The sequence below is a fragment of the Oryzias melastigma genome, unplaced genomic scaffold, assembly GCF_002922805.2.
Source record: "Oryzias melastigma strain HK-1 unplaced genomic scaffold, ASM292280v2 sc00231, whole genome shotgun sequence".
Lineage (NCBI taxonomy): Eukaryota > Metazoa > Chordata > Actinopteri > Beloniformes > Adrianichthyidae > Oryzias > Oryzias melastigma.
Genome location: NW_023416884.1, coordinates 508,239 through 532,462, shown reverse-complemented (window position 1 = coordinate 532,462; position 24,224 = coordinate 508,239). Strand labels below are relative to the sequence as shown.

Here is a 24,224-nt window from a genome sequence, read left to right as displayed (position 1 = left end):
ATCAGTTCAGCGGGCCCTGTAGCATAAAATAATTGTCGACCAAACTGTTGCTTCAACCAATCAGATTTGGAGTAGGCGACACGAAGGTCCTCTAGCAGGCGCACAGAAACGTCATCATTTTCACGAGCTTTGATTGGATAGCTCGCAGCTCGCTCGAGGAGCGGCGTGTCAGGTTTGAAGATGTTGCCAGTGGAAAGTGTCTCATCGTCTGATTTTTGGTGGAAAATGAATGTCTGGGTAAAGTTGTGGCACAGTTTTGTCTGGCACGGGTAAAGGAGTTCCGTGACTCCGTTGAGCGGGAGTGAAGTTGATACAAGGAAATCTACGAGGCCCCTGAACGCACCGCTGGCGCGTGCAGCGCAAAATCCTCGCGCGCACTACCGACAATATTATTTTCCAGACACAGATCAGATTTCAAGATCACAAAAACTGATGTTTGTCTCCCTCCTTGACCACAAGAGGCTTCAGGAATACCAGAACATTTCCCGCATGCAGCCTTTTCCAGCTTATCACAGCCACGGAACACTTTCCATCTGCATAACGCATGGATTCTGCACGACAGAGTGATTGAAATCTTCTTGAGGATAGAAAGGATGGATTTCGTGTTTAAACAATCTGGATTTTTGGTGAGTAAAATTTTGCTATCTCCCTACATAATATTGAAATTTATCAGGTTATTGTTGATGCTTTTGGTGTGTGTGTGGCAGTTGTACCTGCAGTAGAAGTTTTATTGCCATAAAATAGTTAATGAGGGTTGGATTGATTCAGATGGAGCACTACTGAAGGCCTAGGTGTGAAATGCACGGCCCGCCACTGGATGATGGTGTACTCTCCACAGATATTAGCGGTCCTGTCCAAGTTTCCCTCTCAAATTCCCCTCTTATGCCTGCAGCATATCATGAACCAGAGTCCTGTCTGAGCTACTGTCTTTACAGCAATGTTTTTAGATTCTGGGAAAAAAAAACATCACATTTAGCTTTACAACTTATTTCCATAAAACATATCTTTTTCGAACATATTTATACTGTATTTTGGCTTTCTTTTAATCCAGAGGTTTCTGGGATATTTTTTAAAGGATATTGAACAGCAACAAACTAGTAAAATATCAAAAGGTATGTCATATTTGCTTTAGTGCAAATGGGTTTATTTATAAAACATGTTAACAGAGGTCTCAGATGACAGGCTTTGAGGGCTGGCATCCTGCTTTAAGAAATCCTGCCTCACCTACTTCTGATTACCTGGATCAGGTGTGTTAAGGCAATAAGGATCTTCAATGGCATAGTTGGAAAACAAGTAGGACACCGGCCCTCGAGGCCTGGAGTTTGTGACCTGTGCCTCAATTGAAGGCAAAAATCTTTAAGCAGAACTTGTTTAATCATGGTTGTTGTTGTATTCAATTACAATTTAAAATATTCCATAAAGACAGGATTATCCTAATCATTTGATATTAATCATAACTAGAGCTGAAGTAGTGGTTAGCACTTTTTCCTCTTTTTATTTTTTTCAGTTTCCAGGTCAGTGATTACACACCTCTCAGTGTGCCAGTCATCGTATACAAGTGACTAAAAACTTGAATTATTGCAGAATAACTGTAAAACAAGTATTTCTGCGAGAAAGAGAGCTGACCATGGACCCAAAGAAGAACCAATTATGTGGTGACTATGATGATATCAGACAATGACTGGACAACATCCAGGCTACGCTAACTCCGCTATGGGAGCTCGTGGAAGAGATCTGACGCGACAGAGGACGATATGAACGAGATAAATCGGCTTGATCTCCTGGAGACAAGAGTAGACGATATGATACAACAAGCAAGAATGAACAATGTCATTCTGACAGGATTACAAGTCAAACCCCAATCTCGCCCTGATGCTGCTAAAGTTAGCAGAGAAGCTAACGGTGGTGCTGCAGACAAGAGCGTAGGGAGTTCATTTGGAGCATTTCTTCCATAAAGGATTTCCTAAGGTCTAAATACCGTCCAGAACTGCCACCAGCTTCCCAAGAGCCAGATAAACCAATGATTATCAGGTTTCAAACTTTTTGAGCATTTGTTATGAAATACTTTTATCAAGACTTTAATTAAAGCCAGGATGAGCAAGAACATGTTAAAGGTATCAGAGCAAGAATGGACATTCTGACAAATAGAATTATTGAGTAATAGCTGTTATTTTCTCTGTAGAAGTCTATGGGATTTTGGCTTCTTGGAAAACCTGTAATAGAGGTCACTCATAAAGGCTTGGCACCAGCAACTTTGTGATCCTGAAAGGGATTCCGAATATGTTTAGATGGTATGAAGTGATCATCAGATTAATTGGAAGGGTTCCCAGTGTAATTCATGTACTGAGAGAGCTACAGATGACAGTAGAAAGGAAAGTCATTTTTAAATGGAAGATTAGGAGGAAAAATCCAGAGAAAGGGTGTCAAACTCAATCGCAAGAAAAACGCAAGATAAAATTGGTCCATAAATAACAATAACATAAAATGATCTGGAGGGCTGAATATATTTACCTGGAGGGCCGGATTTGGCCCCCGGGCCTTGACTTTGACACAAGTGATCTAGAACAATAATTAGTCAGGGTGACTATCTCAGAGGTCGGAGAGGACCAGATAGAGAGACATACTGGAACACGTGTAGTAAGATAGACATCAGGTTTATAACTACAGAGATTAGAGAAAATGACACAAAGAAACCCAGATATAATCTATATAACACATTTTCTTGCTTCATAAAAAACAAATAGTCACAGAAACACACAATAATTCAAAATTACAGCATTATAAAGAGTATTTGTAAAATGAAACAAACAAGAAATAAAATAAAATAAAATACTGTAGCATGCCTATTGTTCCATCAGAAGACATTAAGTTATTCCATCTATTCATTTTCTGTACTAATTCTAGTTTAAATGTCACACGGCAGAGGACACCCTACCTTGCCAGACAATCGCAGGCCAATATTATATATTATATAAATAGTCAAAAACGTTGTTTAGTCCTTCAAAGTGTCCTTCCCTTCTGCAGATGTCTTACACAGAAAAGGGAAATAAAAATAAAAATAGTAAAATATAAAAATATATCTTACACATCCATTGTTCTTTAAATATAAACCACAGGAAAAAATGCTTGCATAGTTTTTATTTTTATTTTTTTTATAAAGATCATTAATACATGGTCTAAAGGTTCTGTTGTCTTACACTCGAATAAACACAGACTTTGTTGGTGTCGTTCTTCTGTCTTGATCTGTTGGACCTCTTCACATTTATAGCAGCATAATGGAGACTTTCTGTGTCTTTGTTCTCAACCTGAAACCAAATTGACAGAAAAGATTCATAATATGAGCTTTTTGTGAATCCAAGATGAACATGATAACTGAAGAGAGTTGAGTCTCACCTCTGAGCTTCTTAAGGGGGCAGCAGATGACCCTTCTTCTGGTTATTAAACACAGAAACATTTAATTTCCAGAATGCATTTGTTGAACAGTGAAATAAGTTTGTGTACCTGTGGAGGTGCAGTTGTTTCTCTTGTTGATCTTCCACAAAAGAAAAAGCAGAAAAACAACGAGGACGCTGATGATGGTCAATAATCCAACCAAAGTGTGAAGAATCACAGAGTTCAGAGGAACTGCAGAGTTTGACACCAGAAAAAAAAAATAATAATAATTTTAAATTCATCTGAATATTGTTTCATCCAGAAACTTGATTCTTTAAAGTTTAAACTCACCTTTGAAGTCCAGCTTGGTCCCGTTTCCAAACAAAATGTGTCCACATGAGGCAACAGCACAGTAGTAAATCCCCGCATGAGACTGAGTCAGGTTCTTCAGGTGGAGATTGTAGACACAACTGTGTGTTTTTGTGTTGTTATTTCTCTCACACTGATCATTCCTGCCTCCATCAGTGTAAATGAGTCCTGGATGAGAGTCTTCAGAGTCTTTGAACCAGTAAACTCTGTGTTCTCCATCACAGCTCCCAGTGTGTACTGTACAGTTCAGAGTCACAGAGTCTCCTGGATGGATGTTCTTAAAGGATGACTGATCCACTGAATCCTTGAGATAAAAAGAAGCATCCTTCACATAGACAATAAAGCTCTTCAAAAATGTAAGTGAGTAAGAATCAGAACTTATGCAGTGATATGTAGCGGAGTCTGAAAATTGCAACTTAAAAATCTTCAAGTGATGATTTTTGCCTTTTGCATCCAATTCAAAGCGTGAGTCAATCTCAAATTCCTCATAAAATTTCTTCTGTGAAGTGTATTCATAGAAACTGGACATAATTTTAGGCTTTTGTCCCAAACTTTGCTTGTACCAGTAGATCTGAACTAAATTATCATCTTTAGAGGAACATTCTAAAGTAATATTTTCACCAGCGCAGACAGACAGGAAGCTGCCTTTCTCCTGTGCAGAGGGGAACGATTTCCGACAATTCTTCTGTCCTGAAGTGAAACAAAAAACAATATTACATCTGAGAAACACAGTTAAAAAATAAAGTCTGGCAAAATGTTTAGAAACATTCGTAAACAACAAACCATAACTCACCATTTGTTCCTACAACCAAACATGTTAGAAAGAAAACAACATAGTTTAAACTCATCGTGTCTGGATTCTCGCGCTGAATGTGAATGCAAGTGACGATTTTTCACATTTATAGTGAGAAGCCCGCATGTGATTGGTCTTCTGAAGTAACAACAGCGTTAGGAAACATGATCACATGATCAAAGCCACAACCAGTTTTGTGTCTGTACAAATGTGATGGGAGTGTCCACTTGCAGACAATAAAAGGCTGACTTATGTTTATTTTCCACATGATTTTAACAACTAAACTATGATCAGATACAGAAACTTTGAACAGTTTATTTACCAAAAGACTAATTTATGAAATGTGATGCCCCAAGTATTGTGGGTTTTTTTTTGTTTTTGTTTTTTTGGATGTTACGCTTTTACTTGTATATAAGTTTCTTTGGTTCTTCTTCCTGGTACTAAGAGGTAACTAAGGGTGGAGCTTCTACTAGTGCTAGAGATTCATTGAAATAACCCAGTTATTGGTAACAGAGAACAATAAAAGAAGCCTTTAATTTGATTTCTTTGTTGGTCAAATTTCAGGGACTGGACCATCATGGTAGTTCACCATCTGTTTGAGTGCCTAAGAATAACGGGCTCTAAGAATCTGCGACAGACTGGCGACCTGTCCAGGGTGAACCCCGCCTTCGCCCTTCAGTAGCCGGGATAGGCTCCGGCACCCCCGCAACCCCAAAAGGGAAGAAGCGGTCAGGAAGATGGATGGATGAAGTTAAACCAGTGGAATTCTGACCAATCTGTGATCTCAAATGGAACCAAGCAGGTTTACAAAATGAATGGGATGGATATCTAAGTATTTTTGAGGCAACTTTCAGTAATCAGCGTCAAAAGTTAAAGAGGTGCGATAGTTGTTAAAAATGTCAACATTGAAGCTTAAGCTTCATGCAACATGCAGTAACTGGTTAATGTGATGACTTAATGGGATACAGAGTAATTCCACACTGTTTTCTTGCAATCAGCTAATTCCAAAAACAAAATATTAATAACTTAATAAATAGTCTAAAGTCTTGGAAGTAGAGAAAAAAGTAAATAATTTCCCCCAAAACTTCCACCCAGTGAAATAGATAGACAGGAAGCATCTTCAAATAGTCAGAAATTCTGTTTTGTTAAATTTTAATGTTCTCAGTTCCACAAATGGTTAATAAGACAGTGAAGAAAAAATGATTCCCTCAAAAATCAGAATTCAGTGCCCATCTGAGAAACTGCAACATTTAGTAATTTTTTGTTTGCTTCAAATTCTGAGGCAAAAGGTTTTGCTTCTCTGACGGAACTAAGCTAAGTACATGTCACAGGCATGGTTCTGTGATGGGATCCTCCTTTGCAGCTTGTGCAGCAGTTAAATTTCCACACCGGTAGCTAAAGGGTTTCACAGTCAGTGGGATTAGAACAAAGTGACTGATTGGGCACAACAGTAACTCAGGCAGAGGGGCATCAGATGATAATCAGAGAAGTTTTCTTGTGGGAGGTGTTTTTCTGGAACTGGGTGTGGTCCCCTTGTTCCAGTGGAAAAAAAAAATAATTATATATATATATATACAACAGAGCAGGAGATTGAGAACAATTCCATATTTTCTTTTTTGTGGGAAATAGTTTGTGACTATCACTTTAGGACCCAACGTGATCACACAACAAAGCATTGGAATGTCCAAGAAGACATAGATCTAGAAGATCTAGAAGATCATAGAAAGAACTTGGCTGGTCAGTACAATGTCCTGACCTCAACTTGTCCAACATCAGAGTCTGAGAGGAAATGGGCAAACCTGTAATGGGCGCAAAGGTAGCTCGCACAAAAAATCAAAGTCGTAGGTTAGCCTGTAGAGAAAAAATGTGCTTCCATAGAGGTGCTGTAGATTTTTAGGTTGTCCAGGCCAGCGAAGGGTCATAAAATAAAGTGGCGGCATCTTAAGGAGAGTACATGTGTGTCTTACAGTTCCCCTGCTTGCTCAGCCACCTCAAAGTATGTCATGAATACGGAATGCACCATTCTTCTGTGAGTGGTAAATGAATTTTGAAGTATTTGTACGTCACATGCGAGTTGTGCGCACCTATGACATACGAGTGATGCTTTTGTACGGTGCTCTTATGCCACTCTGGCACTACTGGTCCTTTTCTGACGGTGTGCAAAAGCTACATGATACAGCAGTGTGTGTAAGACGCCTGGTGGAGGCCCACACAAACATATCAGCTACTCATGCCTACTTCACCCTTACTTACTTTTACATGTTGTTTAATAGGCCATATTGTGTACACTTAGTAGAATTGTGCACAATATGGCCTTTTGCCCACAGCATTCCTGTAGTGGAAACTGCTATTTTATGACCTTTTACAGGCTCAGACAACCCAACAATCTGTACGGACACCCCCCTCCCCCATTATTCCATTTTGAATAAAGCTTTACCACTATCCTGTTCTCCGCTGAGAGAATCATTAAATACTCATTGAGTCCCTGAGTTGGTGCATTCTGGGTCCACTTCTTCACTTCCTCAGAATTGACATGAAAACTATTAGAACAATAATAATAAGGAAGATACCAACAACATTTTCTGGTGGTCAGTATAACATGTTTGCTCGTAAGTTTTATGACATTTTATATTTTCTTTTTTGAATAAAATGTTTTTTTGTTTTGTTTTTGTTTCTGCAGGTTGAGCGTTTAAATAAGAGTCAAGCTCTGGTGAGAAAGTTGAGCAGCTTTTGTCAGATGTGGTTTTACTGCACTGAACTAAGGTGTGAGAAAAATGCCCCTGCAATGGAAAATGGGGGGTGGGGGATCAGCAAACCCTTTGTTTGCTCCGTAGTGCGTGCAAATATTCTTCTGCACATGATGCAGCAACTTAACAAGTTTAATAAACTATCCAGTCAACCTCAAATGTTTCAGTACTTCACCTTCATTAGGTCTCCAAAGCAAAATGTCCAAAAGACTAATGTAAGAGTTGTTATGTAAACTGCAGTTAAGAAGAAATCTTTTGCTTTTATTTAAACATTAATCTCTGTTACCAAGGAAAATCATACTTTTAACACAATAAATAGAGTTGCAGGTAAAATCACAGCATTTTTGAACATTAAAGAAGGATAATATTAACATATAACCCTCTTATTAAGCAGCATTGATGCTGTTATAACATGAAATCAAAGATGGCAGCTACAACCACATGCTGCTAAAGACAACAACATCACAAAAAGAAAACTGTAACACAAACTTTGTTGGAATTTCCATCAAATCACAAATTTTTACCCAACAGTACATAGTTTTTATTCAAACCTGTTAATTTTTTTTGACCAATCAAAACATAGGATCTTTTCACCTTTAACTTAAATAAAACATGAATAAGACTTTCATGACTTTAAGTAAACCTCAAGGTTTGTAGAAGTTTTCAATATCAGTTTTTGTATAAAAGTTTATTTTGTTTTTCAGTAAAATGTTTGTGGTCACAACTGAAGTCTTCCTGTAGAAAAAACACACAGAGCAGCTCATGTTTTGCTGCCTCAACTTTACACTTCTCATTCTATGTTTGGATCCTGTTGATGCTGCTCAGACCACACTGCCCCCCCACCCCCACCTTTCAGTATGAGTGAGTTTGAGTCACCGGTGCCCAGCAAATGTTTGCAGATAAAAAGACTTGAGCATCAGCATCCAGCTCTCTATCTTGCTTCTGTCCTTTTGTGAGAACTTCAAAGTTGCAGAGTTCTGGATTCTGGTGATTAAACCTTTAGAGTCCAAAGGTGAAAGAAGTCAGTCTGCACTCATCTCTGTACATGAGGGTTTCTAAGGTTTCATCAAAGTCTGACACAAGTTTCTCTCATAATTCTCTACATCTGTGCTGAAGTCCTGAATGTAGCAGCTTTGTGGATTTTGAGAAACTCTGTTTCAAGAACAAAGTGACATATTTCAAACACAAAGTTCATAATGCTCAGCTGCAGTTCCAGCAGCTTCCTGACTGGGCCTGGTGGCAGCATACAGCACGTCTGCAGCTCTCTGATATAAACCTACTTCCTCTTTGCTTAAAGCCAGACATTCAAAACGGTGTAGTTTAGATTGTCCAATTCCAGATTATGTACACCAGAACATTCAGTCTAAACATAAAAAAGAGCTTGGCTAGCATAAAGGAAAAGGACTAAAAGGATCATATAATAAATGAATTTTAGCAGAAGACTTGGTTTAAATTGTCCATGAGAAAAATAATTATCAGCCGTGCTGCACAAAAATATACAAAACCCAATTCAATCTTGGAAGTTAAATGTGTAATTAGAAAATACAGTTGTTAAAGCATACACTTTGAATTACAATGTTGACAAAGATTGTTTATTTAACAGATCTTGTTCTTACCATTGAGCTGGATTCTCAGGACTAGTCTTACTTGTTGGAGGTATTAGCTGAGGTATGGCTTTCCTAGTTGCCTATTCCAGGTTGTAGTTTTCCTGTGGAATTCCAAGGTACTTGTAACTGTCCTCAATGTCTGCTATTGTTCCTTCTGGGAGTGAGACCCCTTCTGTGTGGACTACCTTGACTCTCTTTGTCACCATCCGACTACATTTCTCAAACCCGAATGACATCCCAATATCAGTACTGTAGATCCTGGTGGTGTGGATCGAGTTCGCTCTTAGCGTGTAGGTTGATGTCATCCATGTAGACGAGGTGTCTGGTGGTGTTGGTCCCATTAACGAGTCAGTATCCAAAGCCAGTCTTATTGATTATTTGATTGAGGAGGTTCAGACCTATGCAGAACAGCAGTGGGGACAGAGCGTCACATTGGTATTTGCCACATTTGATGGACACTTGTGCATGTGGCTTTACATTCATTTCAAGGGTGGTTTCCCTTAACCTCATTGACTTCTGTTGATGTTGTACATTTCCGAGCAATCAGCGATCCAGGTGTGTGGCATTGAGTCATAGGTTTTCTTGTGATCAATCCAGGCTGTGCACAGGTTGGTGTATCGTGACTTGCAGTCGTGAGTGACTGTTTTGTCAACAAGGAGTTGTTTTTTGGAGATGTTAGCCCCTCTGGTATCTCTACCCATGTCCTATGCATTATTCATGTATTGATCCATTTGCTAAGTTAACTTGGTTGCACTGATGTCTGACATGACCTTCTGTGTTGTGGAGAGCCGGGTTATTGCCCAGTAGTTGTGTGCCCTCTGAGGGATCCTTCTGGATCAGGATCGTTTGCCCTCCCGTTAGCCATTTGGAGTGAATCTCATCTCTTGGCAGCTGGTTCATTTGTGCTGCCAGGTGCTCCTGGAGTGCAGTGAGTTTCTTAGGTGTGTATCATGTCAGGATGCGGTGATGTCCAGTTCTTCATACCTGAGGTTCTTTCTTGGATCTCTGACCACTGTGATGGTTAATGGATTCAGTTCAAGGAGATTGCTATGCTCTTTCCTCAGAGAGAACGGGCATTGAGAAATGCTGTTATGTCCTGCCTCTTTCTCTATTATAGTTTTCCACTGCTGTTCAGCTTACAGCGTTGGTGGGGTCTGCCCTGCTGCTTTGAAACTACCACTGAATGTACACTTTTGCAGGTTGAGTTGCAAACAGCCTGTTTCATTGTCTCTTGTGTGCCTTTATTTGGCAGTTTCCAGTGTCTCAGGTATGGGCATCTGGCTGTTTTATCTTCGGCACTTGCTTTTTCATTGCACCTCTTGGGGCCTATGTCAGTTGACTCACTTCTCTCAGAGCTGCCTTGATTCTAGCCTCCAACCAGTTCCTTGAGTCGCTGGAAATTCCCTCTATCATAATGTGGTGTGACTGAAGTGGCCTGGATAACATAGGAGGGAGTCATCCTTTAAACTTCAGGACCATAACTTCTATTCACAGCAATCCACAGCTGTACAGTTCATACAAGCTCCCTCCTTCTTTTATCTCTACTTTTGCACTAAGCTTCTTCCCTTTTAAAAATCCCAGCTAATTGGCTGGCCGCGCCCAGGAAGGAAGGAACCTTAACCAAAAAATAGAAAAAAACACACAAAGAACAAAAGTGTCTCGGAAACTATACATTTAAAGTCCTGTGAACAAAAACAGACATAAAAGCAAACACATTAAATCATTACAAATCAATAAAATAAGCAGTGTTGGGCATCTCACTTCAAAAAAGTAATTAGTTATAGTTACTAGTTACTTCTCCCAAAAAGTAATTGAGTTAGTAACTCAATTACTGCATCTTCAAAGTAATTAGTTACTTGGAAAAGTAACTCGTTTTAAATTACTCTTTAAATATGGTAATATTTTGTATTTTTTCCTGCGTTACAAATAAAAAAAATAATAAAAACAAATAAAAAAAATAATTTACATTCAATAATAGATGATAACCGACAATAGTATACTGGTATAGTTTTCCAATGGAGTCATATTGTCTAAGTTTAGGATACACATGAGAGAGGGTTTAGGGAAAGAATTTTCAATATTTATTTGTCAGAATTATCACACAAAACACTGCAACAAGTGGTATATAAAAAATGTAACTTCACACAAAAAAGGTAAACGTTTCAACTATTAACATACTTCAAGTATCTTACCTACAACTATAATTAAACAAAATGGCTTAAAAAACTGAAAGTGCAAAACAATAATAAATTAATAAACTACAATTATTAACCCATATTTCTGCTAAGAGGAGCAGCTCTCTGCATCTCTTTTTTCTCTCCCAAAATCCCGCAGCCCCGCCCACTCGCTCCGGAGTCTGCTCACTGCGTTGATCTGTGCGCGCTCGTGTCTGTCTGTGTTGTGTGTTTTATAAATATTACCCCGTTTCTGCTAAGATGAGCTGCTCTCTGTCTCTCTGTTGTCGTTTTATTAACTCCCGAAACTCCTCACTCCGCACCGGAGTCTATCCACGTTGATCTGCGTGTGTACGTGTCTGTGAAAAAAGAAAAAAAAGTGTGCGTGCCTGTCTGTTTTGTGTGTCTCTGTGCTCGCGCGCGCACGTTTGTGTTGTGATTGTATGTTTATATCCGTGTCTACCGCCTGTTTAGACACAAAAACATGATCACATTTGTCAATCGTGGCATTTTATTGTGAAAAACTGGTTATATTTTGAAAAGAAACCGGATTTTCTCATGTATCTTGATGCAACTTGGGGCGCGTAACACAAGCAACTTTCGGGTGCGAAGCGCCCAGCTCCAGCAAGATCATCAAACTTTGAAGTAACGCGCCGCGATTTACACGAAGTAACTATAACGGCGTTACAGCGAGGATGAAAGTAATTAGTTAGATTACTAAATTACTTGATTTATAACGCCGTTAGTAACGCCGTTATACTTAAACGGCGTTAGTCCCAACACTGAAAATAAGCAAACAAATTCAACTCTTCTCACTTCTTCTACCCCACCCTTAAACAGGAAGTCACTACCTTGGCCACCATTTTGCCCTGTGAGCATCAGGAAGAGGAGGGAGACATCACGAAATCAATAAACAAGTTTAAACATCTGGAATTTGTTCTGTTCCTACATTGATATAAGGTCAGCACTTTTAGAAATGCAAATAGGTGAAAAGTAGATACAACTGCTTTGCCACACTCTCATTCACTTTTACACTTCTGGCACCATTTTGTACACATTCAAGCATTCTGTAGAAACTGCTAAATCCTCTCCTCTCCTTCTTATTGGTCTCCTGTCTTTTTAATGTCAACATTAACTTAGTGCCCCCTGTAGACTCTGTATTGTCAATATTGTAGTGCAAAGATGTCATGTTTTATTTGTCGGTTATTTATATTGGACTGTCATTCTGTTTTTGTATTGTCACCGCAAACTCAGGCCAAAGAAAAATAAAAAAAAATTTCTCAATCAACCTACCAGGATGAATAGGTTCTAGCTAGGTTCGATTTATGTCATGATTTGCTGTTGCAGATCTGATTTGTTGTCCAAATCAGTTTATTTTAAACAATCTGATCAAGAGAATAGAGGAAAAAAATGAATTTAATTTTATTGCACCTCAACTGGGAAAACATGTCAATTTACAGAGAGAAATTGATTGTGATAACAATAAGTTTACAACAGACACAACAGATGTTACACTTTCTGATTCCTTCAAGCTATATTTTACAAAAAAAAATACAACAATTCCAAACTATAGCTTTTGAAGGTGCATTTGTAAACTCTAACATGCTGGCTGTTCTGTCAGTAGTCTTTCATATAACAACCAATTTCATTTCAAGGTCACAGGGCAGGGTACACTTTATGTTGCCAGACAATCACGGGTCATAATTACACATTTAAATAGTCATATACATACAGTGCATTGGAGTTTCCTTCCATTCTGTTTGTAAGCTCAAAAGTTATATCAATATATAAAACAAAACTCATAATGATGTGCTAAAATTATTCGTTTTTTTTTTTTAAATGAGAAAAAAAACCATGTCAATTTCTACTTCTTTTGACTTTGTCAGATTTTTTAGTTACCTGCATGTAATAAAACACATATTTATTTCTCAATAAAAAGGGTAAATGTGTTTAAACTGATCAAAAATAAACCAAAAAAATCTGACTAGAAGAATAAAATCATGTATAAAATACATTGTTTTATTTTTAGTAGCTAACAACATTGACTAAAACCTTGTGAGTGACTTACAGGTTTAGATCTGTTGTCTCACACTCGTATACACACATTCTGTGTTTAAGTCGTTCTTCTGTCTTCTTGATCTGTTGGACCTCTTCACATTTATAGCAGCATAATGGAGACTTTCTGTGTCTTTGTTCTCAGCCTGAAACCAAATTGACAGAAAACGATCACAGCATGAATGTCATGTGAATCCAAGATGAACACGATAACTGAAGAGAGTTGAGTCTCACCTCTGTGCTTCTTAAGGGGGCAGCAGGTGATCTTTCCTCTGGTTATGAAACGGAAAAGTGTTACTTCAAGAACACACTTGTAGAACAGTGAAAGAAGTGTCTGTACCTTTGGAGGTGCAGTTGTTGCTCTTGTTGATCTTCCACAAAAGAAAAAGCAGAAAAACAACGAGGACGCTCATGATGGTCAATAATCCAACCAAAGTGTGAAGAATCACAGAGTTCAGTGGAGCTGCAGAGTCTGGCACCAGAAAATAAATAAATAAATAAATAAATAACATTAAATTAATCTAAACATTGTCTTATTCACAAACTTTATTCTTTAAAGCTAAAACTCACCTTTGCGGTCCATCTTTCCAAACAGTATGTGTCCACATGAGACAACAGCACAGTAGATCCTGACATGAGAGTCATCCAAGTTTTCCATGGGCAGCTCATAGAAACAGCTGTGTGTTTTTGTGTTGTTGTTTCTCTCACAGTGATCATTCCTGCCTCCATGAGTGTAAATGAGTCCTGGATGAGAGTCTCCAGAGTCTTTGAACCAGTAAACTCTGTGTTCTCCATCACAGCTCCCAGTGTGTACTGTACAGTTCAGAGTCACAGAGTCTCTTGTCCATGCAGCCTCCTGCATGGACAACAGATCTACTGATTCCCTGAGATAAAAAGAGGCATCCTTCACATGGATGGTATAGCTTTTCAAAAATTTAAGTTTGTAAGATTCATAACTAACACAGTTATAAGCAGCCGGGTCTGAAAATTGCAAATTAAAAATCTGTAAGTGATGATTTTGGTCTTCTATGTCCAGTAGGAAACGTGGATTGTTCTTGAATTCACCATAAAAGGTCACTTCTGTGTCATGTACATAGAAACTGGATATGAGTTCAGGGTTTTTACCTAAACTTTGCTTGTACCAGAAGATCCGTCTTGAATTTTGACTTTCATAAGAACATTCTAAAGTCACAGCTTGACCAACATTGACAGAAAAAAATACGTTTTTCTGAGGTACAGAGGACGACTTCGAGTAAATCCTGTTTCCTGAAATAAAAAAGGAAAGGAAAAAGACACAAATCACAAAGAGAAGAAATGTACAAAAGTTCTTGAGAATCCATGCAAATAAAAAAAAAATAAAAAACATGACTCACCATTTGTTCCTACAAGCAAAAAGAACACAAAAAGGTTAGAAGCCATCATGGCCTGACTCTCGACTTGAATGAAAATACAACTGACGATATTTCACACTTATAGAGACAAGACAGCATTTGATTGGTCCTCTGAAGTGACAACAGCCTTAGGAAACATGATCACATGATCAAAACCACAACCAGGTTTGTGCCTGTAAAAATGTGATGGGAGTGTCTACCTGCATACAGCTGAAGACTGATATCTGCTCACACTCCTACTTTTTTTTTTTTTTTTTTTTTTTTAGAATTAAATGTTATCAAGTACATACATTTTGAACAGTTTTTGTATTTAATTGATTTATAACATCTGCAAATTTTGTTTTTCCTTAAGCTAATTTTCTGTATTGTGTTTTTGTTTGTATATAAATTACTTGAGTTCTACTTTCTAATTGAGGTCACTGAGAGTGTAGTTTCTACAGAGGCTGGAGATCTACTGAAAGGACCCAGCCACAGATGACAGAAGAAGGAACAGAAAACTTTAATTTAATCACTGTGCTGGTCAAAGCATTCCTTCTCTTTCCCTTCACCAAAATCATGACACCGGCTGGAAGTGTGGATTCCAGCAGGTGGTGGAACAAGAGGAAGACAGTTCCATGTTCAGGGTGAGCCTGGCCATGTCCTTTGGGAGGAGGCTCAGCCACCTGGCACTCACTTACAAACCCGCCTCCCAGACCTGACTCCTGGGTGGGGCCTGGTGATGTCAGTCCAGAGGACTCTGTCTGACAATGTTCCAGCCTCCAAAGCGTATCTTCTTGTTTGTAACAGAAGAAATTTGAGACAAAACATCTTTAACCCTTGTGCTCTCTTATGGGGTCCAGATGACCCCACCTTTACATAGAGGTGTTAGCCCTTCCGTGACAAAGGTAGACAAGACTTCATGTCTGTCATTGGACACCAGTAAAGATCGACAATCATTGAAAAAAAAAGTTCAGCCTACTGTCTTGTGGGGTCTAGATGACCCCACTTTTAATGTAAACAATCCGAGGAGAGCAGAAGGGTTAAAAAAGGAGTAGCCTGAAGATCTAAGGCCAAAAAAGAAAAACAATAGAAAATGAATGGGGTGAAAAGTTTTAACAGAATTTTCCTTTACCTGTAAACAAACAATATGCATCAAATTAATACCTTCATTTCAGAAGTGCTCATTTGACATCCCGATGACAATGGTGGACAAGCAGCTCAGGCGCCATACTGGCTTTACTTGGTGTCTCTCAGAGGGGTATTGGAGGAGGTCCCAATGTGGAACTTCATCTTACTAACGAGGGACTTCAAAGTCTAGAAGCGCGTGGAAAAAAGGAATGGCATCCCTGATCTGAACCCCAGTTTGTATATAACAAAAACCATGTTCGAACACAAGTGCGCATGGGACTAGGACACAATGGACAGGAAGACAGTGATTGATTATTTGGTTACATTTAAAGACAGTCATCAGCCATGTGTCTAGGACACTCAGGTAAAAGGAGGGCAGAGCTGTCCACTGATCACTACCTGGTGGTAACGTGGGTTAGCAGGCAGGCGAGTAGGCCACCAGTGGACTTTGCAGACCCAAACATACTCAACTATTATATCCAGGAAACTTTAAACAGGTACTTAGGAAAGCTGGAGACATTGAGTTTGAGTGGACCATGTTCTCCACCTCTATGATATTTGGAGCTGTGGCTACAAAGTCTCTGGTACCTGTCACAGTGGGGATCTCCAAACCGAGTTGCGGTTACCACAAGTAAGTGACGCCGTCAAGGTAAAGAAGATGTCTTACTGAGGCTGGATGTCTTGTGGGATTCCAGAGAAAGCTGACAGGTACGAGCAGTCTAAGCAAACTGTGGCCCGGGCTGTTGTTGAGACAAAAACTCACTCCTGCAAGGAATTTGGTGAGACCATGGAAAAAACTGCAGGTCGGCCTGATAATATTTTAGGAAGTCCTTCTTAGTTTAAGAGAGAAAAGCAGTTTTTCGTGAGGGCGGGGAGCTAGTGGGGACCTTTAACTATATGATCCAGCAGGGGAAGGAAAGCTTGAGGATCTCCTCAACCCTGCTTTCAGTGCTTTTGTTGAGGTAGCAAGGACTGAGTGCTTTGATTTGGGGTTGTTCTTCGATGGCAAGACACCAGGGTTGGATAAACTTCACTCGGAGTACATCAAGATTCTGCATGTAGTGGGACTGTCCTGGCTGATATGACTGTGGAGCATTATGTGGCAGTTGGGGACTGTACCACTGGATTGTCGGTGTCATGGGGCTCCCTCTGCTCCTTCAATTGAACCCAGCTGTTGGACATCACTTCATCACCAGTTCACTACTTAAGGGGGGCCTGCTCCAGCATTCATTGCCAGTTCGTTACCTTACCCGGTGCAGTAGCCTGGCCTCTCTAATATTTGTTTTGTACCAAGGTGCTACTCTACGCCATAGCTCACCTCAGAAATTTCTGTCCCCAGGTCCATCATTCACATGCCAACCTGGGTCAGTCACCTCTTATCGTCTCTGCCACGCCACACTCCATCAGCCTGTCTCACCTCTCGGATCATCACTCTGCCGCTCAGGATCTACTCCTCGTTTCAGGTCTGCTACTCCATTCCTATCCCTACATTGGCTCTACAATAAACACGGACAATAAACTAACTTTCAAACTTCACCTGCCTCCTGTAATCCTTCTGGGTTCCAGCATCTAGGTCTGGATCTGATCATGACAGTCAGAGTGATGGTTCACCTCTTAAAAGAAGGAAGACCTGAGAGTTTGGTACAACTACCAGGGAATCATGCTCACCACGGTTCCTGTGAAAGTCAATTTAGAATATTAGAGAGGAGAGTCCGGCCAATAGGAGAACATCAAATTCAGGAACAATAGTGGGGTTTCTATCTTGGCTAAAGAACAGTAGGCCACCAACAATCTTCATAGGGTGTTGGACGTTTGCTTAACCATGTTGTGTGGATATGAAGGGCTTCAACCACTTTGTGGTTTAATGTACCCTTACTTAGGGCTATCCTGTCCTTTTATGATCAGAGCAGGACCTTAGTTTGCACAGGAGGCAGTAAGAAGGATCTGTTTGTGGCAAATGTTATTGCCGATTCTGTTTGTTGTTTTTTTGCTTCATTTAGCCAAGACTTCCAGCTTTCATTGAGGCAGTTCGCAGCTGGGATAAAGAAAATTACAGAAATCAGATAAAGAACTAAGCTTGACTGATCATTGAAAATAATTTATTTCTAGTTATAACAAATGGAATGCAATTCAGTCACAATTTAGTTACTCTCACCAATCAAGAGTGAGCTTGTTGGAAGTCAACATTTGAAAGCTGGCTAAAGAGAAAATGTCAAGAAATGTAAGGCCTCGTACTTTTGTTGAGGCATTTGATTGGCCAGTTTACAACTTGAATGACTTGCAATACAGAATTAAATATCATGGAAAAAGGGGGATTAACAAGAAGATGTTAAGAGAGCAGATCAACAAAAGTTATTCTAACAAAGTAACTGTTTATTTCTCAATAGAAGTCCAAAGGATGTTTGCCTCTTGGATCCAGCAGGTACTTCCTGTTTGTAAAGTGATGGGGGAGGGGTCTCTCCATCTAGTTCTCTTGTACATTTAGTGGGACACAATGGAGCTCTACATCCACCCTCAGGATGTACAGCACGATCTTTGTGTTCTCACCATAGGTGTCCACAGTTCTCCTCAAGATCCCACCTAAGAGTCTCCCTCATATCTGCAGCAGAGCCAAAATCATGAATCAGCGTCCCATCTGAACTGTAATCATATCCTTTCTCAGCAGCTGCTTCCTGCTTAGTCTCGTAGCTCCTGATCAAACATTCAACAGACTGTCCAAAATGATAGTGTTTTTATGTTGTGCATAACAAAATCCACTTTACCATTTTTTTTTTAAATCATACTTTATTAAGACATTTCAACAATTCAAATAGATGCTATTTTATATTAATCTTTTTTTTTCTAATCTACCTAATATTTTCTAATAATTTAAGGTTATTTAAAAAATTTGCAGTAACAATCCATTTTCTCGACCGCTTTGTCCCTTTCGGGGTCACGGGGGTGCCGGAGCCTATCCCGGCTACTGATGGGCGAAGGCAGGGTTCACCCTGGACAGGTCTCCAGTCTGTCGCAGGGCCTCAATCACACACACAGCCACTCTCACATTTACACCTAGGGGCAATTTAGAGTCACCAATTAACCTATGAAACATGTTTTTGGACGGTGGGAGGAAGCCGGAGTCCCCGGTGAAAACCCACGCATGCACGGGGAGAACATGCAAACTCCACACAAAAAGGTCCCAGCCGGGATTCGAACTGGGGCCTTCTTGCTGTGAGGCGAGAGCGCTAACCACTGCGCCACCGTGCAGCCCCAAATTTGGAAAATAAAAATAAAAGCATAATTAAGGTAGATTCATTTTATTTATAAAGTACCAGTTCACAATAATGGTGCATGTCAAAAAATGCTAAAAATATCATAGTATGGTATAATCCATTACAGTTTAATTTATTCCAAAACAACTGATTATCCTCTTTGTTTAATAACATCATACCAGTGACCAAGACATCACAAAGAAGGATTTCCATGATGACCTTTGTGCTCTATAAGGCAATAGGTGTGAGTAGAGAGGAAAACTTTCTTTTAAATTAATGAATAGGAGGAAGCACACAGCAGAACCAGACTCAGTCTGGGTAACTATCTGAGGGTCCTGAGAGGACCATAAAGAGACAAATTCCTAAAATAATGGAACATGTAATATCAGAATATTATGGGTTAGTAAATTAGAGAACAGGAAATAGAAGTGTGTTTTATTTTGTGAAATTGAACAAAGCCTTTTTCACAGAAGCATAAAATAATTCCAAATTACAGCATTTTAAGGAAAACTTGCAAAATATAACTGTAGCATGTCTGTTCAGTCAGCAGACATTCATAGCTGTTCCACATGTTCATAATTCAGCCTTTTAGAGTGTCCTCCCTTTCTGAAAATTACTTCCATGGACAAATTGACTGTTTTGGTCCTTACACAGTCTGTAGTTTGTCATCTTGGATTATAGAAGACATGAAATTAAATGTATGCTGATGTGCAAAAATTATTGAGAATAAGAGATAACAGGTGGCTGAAGCCAATTTCATTTACTCTAAGGTACACCCTGGGTAGTTTGCCAGTCCATCAAAAGGGAACACTCAAGTTTACACACAGGGCAGCCCAGTCTCAGTAAAATGTGTACATATGCCACGATTTGGGAAATACCGTGTATAATATACGCCAAAACCGGTTTTTGCGTGCACATAATACGCGCGGTCCTAAACGTGTTAAATGTGTTTTCCACGTTTGACACGTCCCCTGGTGGAGGCGTGAGCATCACAGACAGCCCCACAAACGAACAATTTGCTTTTCTAACCCTAACCATAACCGTAATCCTAACCTTAACCGGGAACGACGTCATTTAGAAAAGAGCCGGAGGATTTCTGACCACGTGATCAAAACGAAACCTAAAAAGCCGTGTATATTGTACGCCGGCGCAACCCATCCTCTACCATTGCATATTATATGCACGCAAAAAGCGTGTATGGCGTATATTATACACAGTATTTCAGAGTGCAAAGTCGTGGCATATGTACGCATTTTACTGCGACCGTGTTGCACAGGGTCAATTTAGAATCATCAATTAACCTATAAAGCATGAATTTGGACATTGAGAGTGCACGCATGCATGAAAAGACAAATGCCAATGCCACACAAAATGTCTGATAGGATTCAACAACGATCCTCACACTGAGAGAAAAAAAAAGAATTTAGATCAATTTTCCTTTGTAAAATTTTATTAGAGAAAAAAAAAACATAATGCAACAACAGACAGGATTTATAACTTCCAAGCACAACTTAAATAGAAAAAAAATATATTAATAAAAAAGACAAAATATGTTTCCTTTTAAAAATTGAAATAATGTAAAAAATTGCCAAAAATTAAAAATAAAAAAGTCAAATTTTACAAATTTTATGCTATACATCAAAAATCATAATACAACCTCCTCCTAGACTTAAAAGTTCAGTTCTGAAGTCTCACACCGGCATAAACACAGACTGTGTTTAAGTCATTCTTCTGTCTTCTTGATCTGTTGGACCTCTTCACATTTATAGCAGCGTAATTAAGGTTTTCTGTGTCTTTGTTCTCAGCCTGAAACCAAATTGACAGAAAAGGATCACAGCATGAATGTTATGTGAATCCAAGATGAACATGATAACTGAAGAGAGTTGAGTCTCACCTCTGTGCTTCTTAAGGGGGCAGCAGGTGATCTTTCATCTGATTATGAAACGGAAAAGTTTTACTTCAAGAACACACTTGTAGAACAGTGAAAGAAGTTTGTGTACCTGTAGAGGTGCAGTTGTTTCTCTTGTTGATCCTCCACAGAAGAAAATGCAGAAAAATAACGAGGACGCTCATGATGGTCAATAATCCAACCAAAGTGTGAAGAATCACAGAGTTCAGTGGAGCTGCAGAGTCTGACAAGAAAAAACAGATTTATTTTAAATTCATCTGAACCTTGTTCGATATACAAACTTGATCATTTAAAGGTAAAACTCACCAGAGAATTGCAGTTTGGTCCCGTTTCCAAACATTATGTGTCCACATGAGGCAACAGCACAGTAGTAGATCCCAGCATGAGACTCAGTCAGGTTCTTCATGTGGAGATTGTAGACACAACTGTGTGTTTGTGTGTTCTTCTTTCTCTCACACTGATCCTTCCTGCCTCCATCAGTGTAAATGAGTCCTGGATGAGAGTCTTCAGAGTCTTTGAACCAGTAAACTCTGTGTTCTCCATCACAGCTCCCAGTGTGTACTGTACAGTTCAGAGTCACAGAGTCTCCTGGATGGATGTTCTCAGAGGACGGCTGATCCACTGAGTCCTTGAGGTAAAAAGAATGGTTCTTTACATTCACAATAAAGCTCTCCATAAAAGTAAGTGAGTAAAAATCTGATTTTATGCAGTGGTAGGTAGCTGTGTCTGAAAAGTGTAAATCACTAATGTTCAAGTAAAAACTTTGCTTTTTTAGGTCCAGTTTAAAGCGTGGATTGTTCTTGAATTTACCAAAGAAGGTCACTGTTGTGCTACTTGGAACAAAACTTGAAATTATTTCAGGCATTTTTCCCAAACTTTGCTTGTACCAGTAGATTTGGTCTGACGTCTGAACTTCATAAGAACATTCTAAAGTAACATTTCCACCAACGTAGACGGATAGAAAATCATCTTTCTGCTGTACAGAGGAAGATGATTTCAGAAGAATCTTATGACCTGAAATGAAACAAAATGCACAATATTGTTAACAAAAGTGATAGAAAGATGCATCGAAATGCATGTAAATATTGAAACTATAATTTACCATTTTCTCCCACAAAAAAACATGTCAAAAAAAGAAGAAAGACCTTAGAAAACATCATGTCTGGATTCTCGGGTGGAGTGAAAATGCAGCCGATGGTTTTTCACATTTATAATGTCAAGACTGCATTTGATTGGTCCTTTCAAATGACTGAAGCTTTAGGAAACATGATCACATGATCAAAACCACAACCAGCTTTGTGTCTGTACAAATGTGTCGTCAGTGTCCACTGGCACACTTTATAAGGCTGACTTCTGCTCACATTCTTATGTCATTTTCACAATTAAATATCATCAGATATAGAAATGTTGAAAAGTTTATTTAGTAGAAGACTAATATAAGAAGCTTTTATATTTTGTTTCTGTTTTTTTGTGTGTTTTTGTTTGCATTCATGTTTTTGAGTTCTGCTTCCTAGTTTGACAACAGACTCTTGTGCCTATTTCTGCAGATAAGAAAACAACAGGAAGACAATTCTTGGTAGCCTTTTCAGGCTGAACCCTACCAGGGTCTCTTGCGCAAGGCACAGTCACCAGGCACTCATTTAAATCCCCAATTTCAAGCCTGACTCCTGGGTGTGGTCATATTGATATGACGACTTCAAGTTTGATAAACGCACGGTATATTAAAGACAATTGTATTAAAGAATTGGATTGGTGATCTGTCCAGGGTGTACCCTGCCGTCATCCACACAGTAGCTGGGCATACTCCAGCAAACCTGGAATGCCAAACCAGGCTGAGCAGATATTTAAAATGGATAGATGGACCGGCGGAATCAGCAGTCTCAGCATCAGGAACCGACTTTCTGCAGTGTATCACTTTAGACCTCCAAACTTCATGTGGCCTTCAGATTGTCTATATACGCAAGGGACTTTGAATGTCACTTATCTGGGAATGAAAGAACCTAAAGCCTCGTTTCCACTGAGCGTTCCAGTCCAGTCCGAATCTGTCCGATATTTTGAGCATTTGTATTATCAAATGGACCCATTAAACAGATCCGACCAGTACCTCTTGAGGGCCCCCATCCATTATTGGTTCATAGAAAAAATAGATTGAGACCATTGGGGCGAAGCCGCTGTGCCCACCTGTTGATTGGCAGAAAGTGATAAGAATATTAGAAAGCACCAATATAGCACTAAGCCAACAATTCCATTTTCCTATTTACGGCAGTATTCTTCTTAGCCACCCACAATATTCTTTCAAATAACATTAAATTCCTGTTATACACGATGTATGAAAAGTAAAGCCAAACCAAGATGAGCTGTTGGATGACCTCTGTTGTTGTTGTTGCTTTTCTCGTCACCACACCACAATGATGCAATGACACACCAGCGGTCTACACCACACATGCACCATAAAAACAAACCGCTCGGTGGGTGTGAGGCTTAACTGAGTGGAAACGCTCATCAGAATTAATTGTCTGTCCTGCATTACTCTTCCCATACTCTGCTCAGTTAGAACAAGGCTAAAGTTTCTGGGGAAAGTCAAGAGATACCAACCAGGTCAGGGGTGGACACCTCCAGGCCTCGAGGGCTGGTGTGATTTTCAAACATCGGTATCGACTCGTGGCTGATGACCTGGAGAAAGTGTGTCCATCCAATTACGACATAGCAGCGCAGGCTATGTAGGAAAACAAGTAGTCTTGTACCATCAGCATCCACCCCTGGGCTAGAAGCCATCTGGCTTAACTCCAATCCTAGGCACTGGAACTCAGTCCCTCAAAACAGGTTGGACTCTACCATTTTGGAGTTGGTAAAAGTGAGAAGCGTTGGGCTGGTGTGGGCTTAATCACAAACTCCCAGTTTAGCCTGGTGAATAATGGTACTTTCACACTGAACGCGGCAGACATGGCGAAGGCGTCAGATCTCAATGTCAATTGACTCACTTCTCTCAGAGCTGCCTTGATTCTAGCCTCCAACCAGTTCCTTGAGCCGGTGGAATTTCCCTCTATCATAATGTGGTGTGACTGAAGTGGCCTGGTTAACATAGGAGGCAGACATCCTTTAAACTACAGAAACATAATTTCTACTCACAGCTATCCACAGCTGTACAGTTCATAAAAGCTCCCTCCTTTTTCCAGCTCTCCTTTTGCACTGAGCTTCATCCCTTTTAAAAATCCCAGCTAATTGGCTGGCCGCGCCCAGGAAGGAAGGAACTTTAACCAAAAAATAGAAAAAACATACAAAGAACAAAAGTGTCTTGGAAACTATACATTTAAAGTCCTGTGAACAAAAACAGACATAAAAGTCAACACATCAAACCATTACAAATCAATAAAGTAAGCAAACAAATTCAATCCTTCTCACTTCCTCTGCCGCACCCTTAAACAGGAAGTCACTACCTTGGCCACCAT

At 39.5% G+C, this 24,224-nt stretch overlaps 3 protein-coding genes across 3 annotated transcripts; all 3 read right to left on the bottom strand.

The window, feature by feature from the left end:
- Positions 1-3,116: 3,116 nt before the first annotated feature.
- LOC112139534 lies at positions 3,117-11,925 on the bottom strand. The gene is made up of 4 exons (XM_036210750.1): positions 11,914-11,925; positions 9,659-9,806; positions 3,724-4,431; positions 3,117-3,624 (listed from the first exon to the last, which is right to left on the bottom strand). The coding sequence occupies exons 1-4, from the start codon at positions 11,923-11,925 to the stop codon at positions 3,455-3,457; spliced, it is 1,038 nt and encodes a 345-aa protein (XP_036066643.1). The 3' UTR covers positions 3,117-3,454.
- Positions 11,926-13,134: 1,209 nt separating this feature from the next.
- Positions 13,135-15,404, bottom strand: LOC112139533. Its single transcript, XM_036210749.1, has 4 exons — positions 13,688-15,404; positions 13,458-13,589; positions 13,352-13,389; positions 13,135-13,263 (listed from the first exon to the last, which is right to left on the bottom strand). The coding sequence occupies exons 1-4, from the start codon at positions 14,481-14,483 to the stop codon at positions 13,135-13,137; spliced, it is 1,095 nt and encodes a 364-aa protein (XP_036066642.1). The 5' UTR covers positions 14,484-15,404.
- A 4,706-nt stretch (positions 15,405-20,110) lies between these two features.
- Positions 20,111-24,224, bottom strand: LOC112139543. The gene is made up of 6 exons (XM_036210748.1): positions 24,213-24,224; positions 23,367-23,448; positions 21,082-21,789; positions 20,867-20,998; positions 20,761-20,798; positions 20,111-20,672 (listed from the first exon to the last, which is right to left on the bottom strand). Exons 1-6 carry the CDS (start codon positions 24,222-24,224, stop codon positions 20,544-20,546), a joined length of 1,101 nt encoding a protein of 366 aa, XP_036066641.1. The 3' UTR covers positions 20,111-20,543.

Bases quoted from the DNA above. Each gene is read 5' to 3' on its own strand.
- LOC112139534 (XM_036210750.1), bottom strand. The intron at 4,432-9,658 runs GTCATGTCAGAC...GTTTCACTTCAG, and splicing joins GGCTCTCCACAACACAGAAG to GACAGAAGAATTGTCGGAAA. The intron at 3,625-3,723 runs GTGAGTTTAAAC...CAAACTCTGCAG, and splicing joins GACCAAGCTGGACTTCAAAG to TTCCTCTGAACTCTGTGATT.
- LOC112139533 (XM_036210749.1), bottom strand. From the start codon at position 14,483: ATGTTTTTTATTTTTTTTTTATTTGCATGGATTCTCAAGAACTTTTGT. The intron at 13,590-13,687 runs GTGAGTTTTAGC...TTCTGGTGCCAG, and splicing joins TGGAAAGATGGACCGCAAAG to ACTCTGCAGCTCCACTGAAC. The intron at 13,390-13,457 runs GTACAGACACTT...TTTCATAACCAG, and splicing joins CAACAACTGCACCTCCAAAG to AGGAAAGATCACCTGCTGCC.
- LOC112139543 (XM_036210748.1), bottom strand. The intron at 20,999-21,081 runs GTGAGTTTTACC...TTTTCTTGTCAG, and splicing joins GACCAAACTGCAATTCTCTG to ACTCTGCAGCTCCACTGAAC. The intron at 20,799-20,866 runs GTACACAAACTT...TTTCATAATCAG, and splicing joins AAACAACTGCACCTCTACAG to ATGAAAGATCACCTGCTGCC.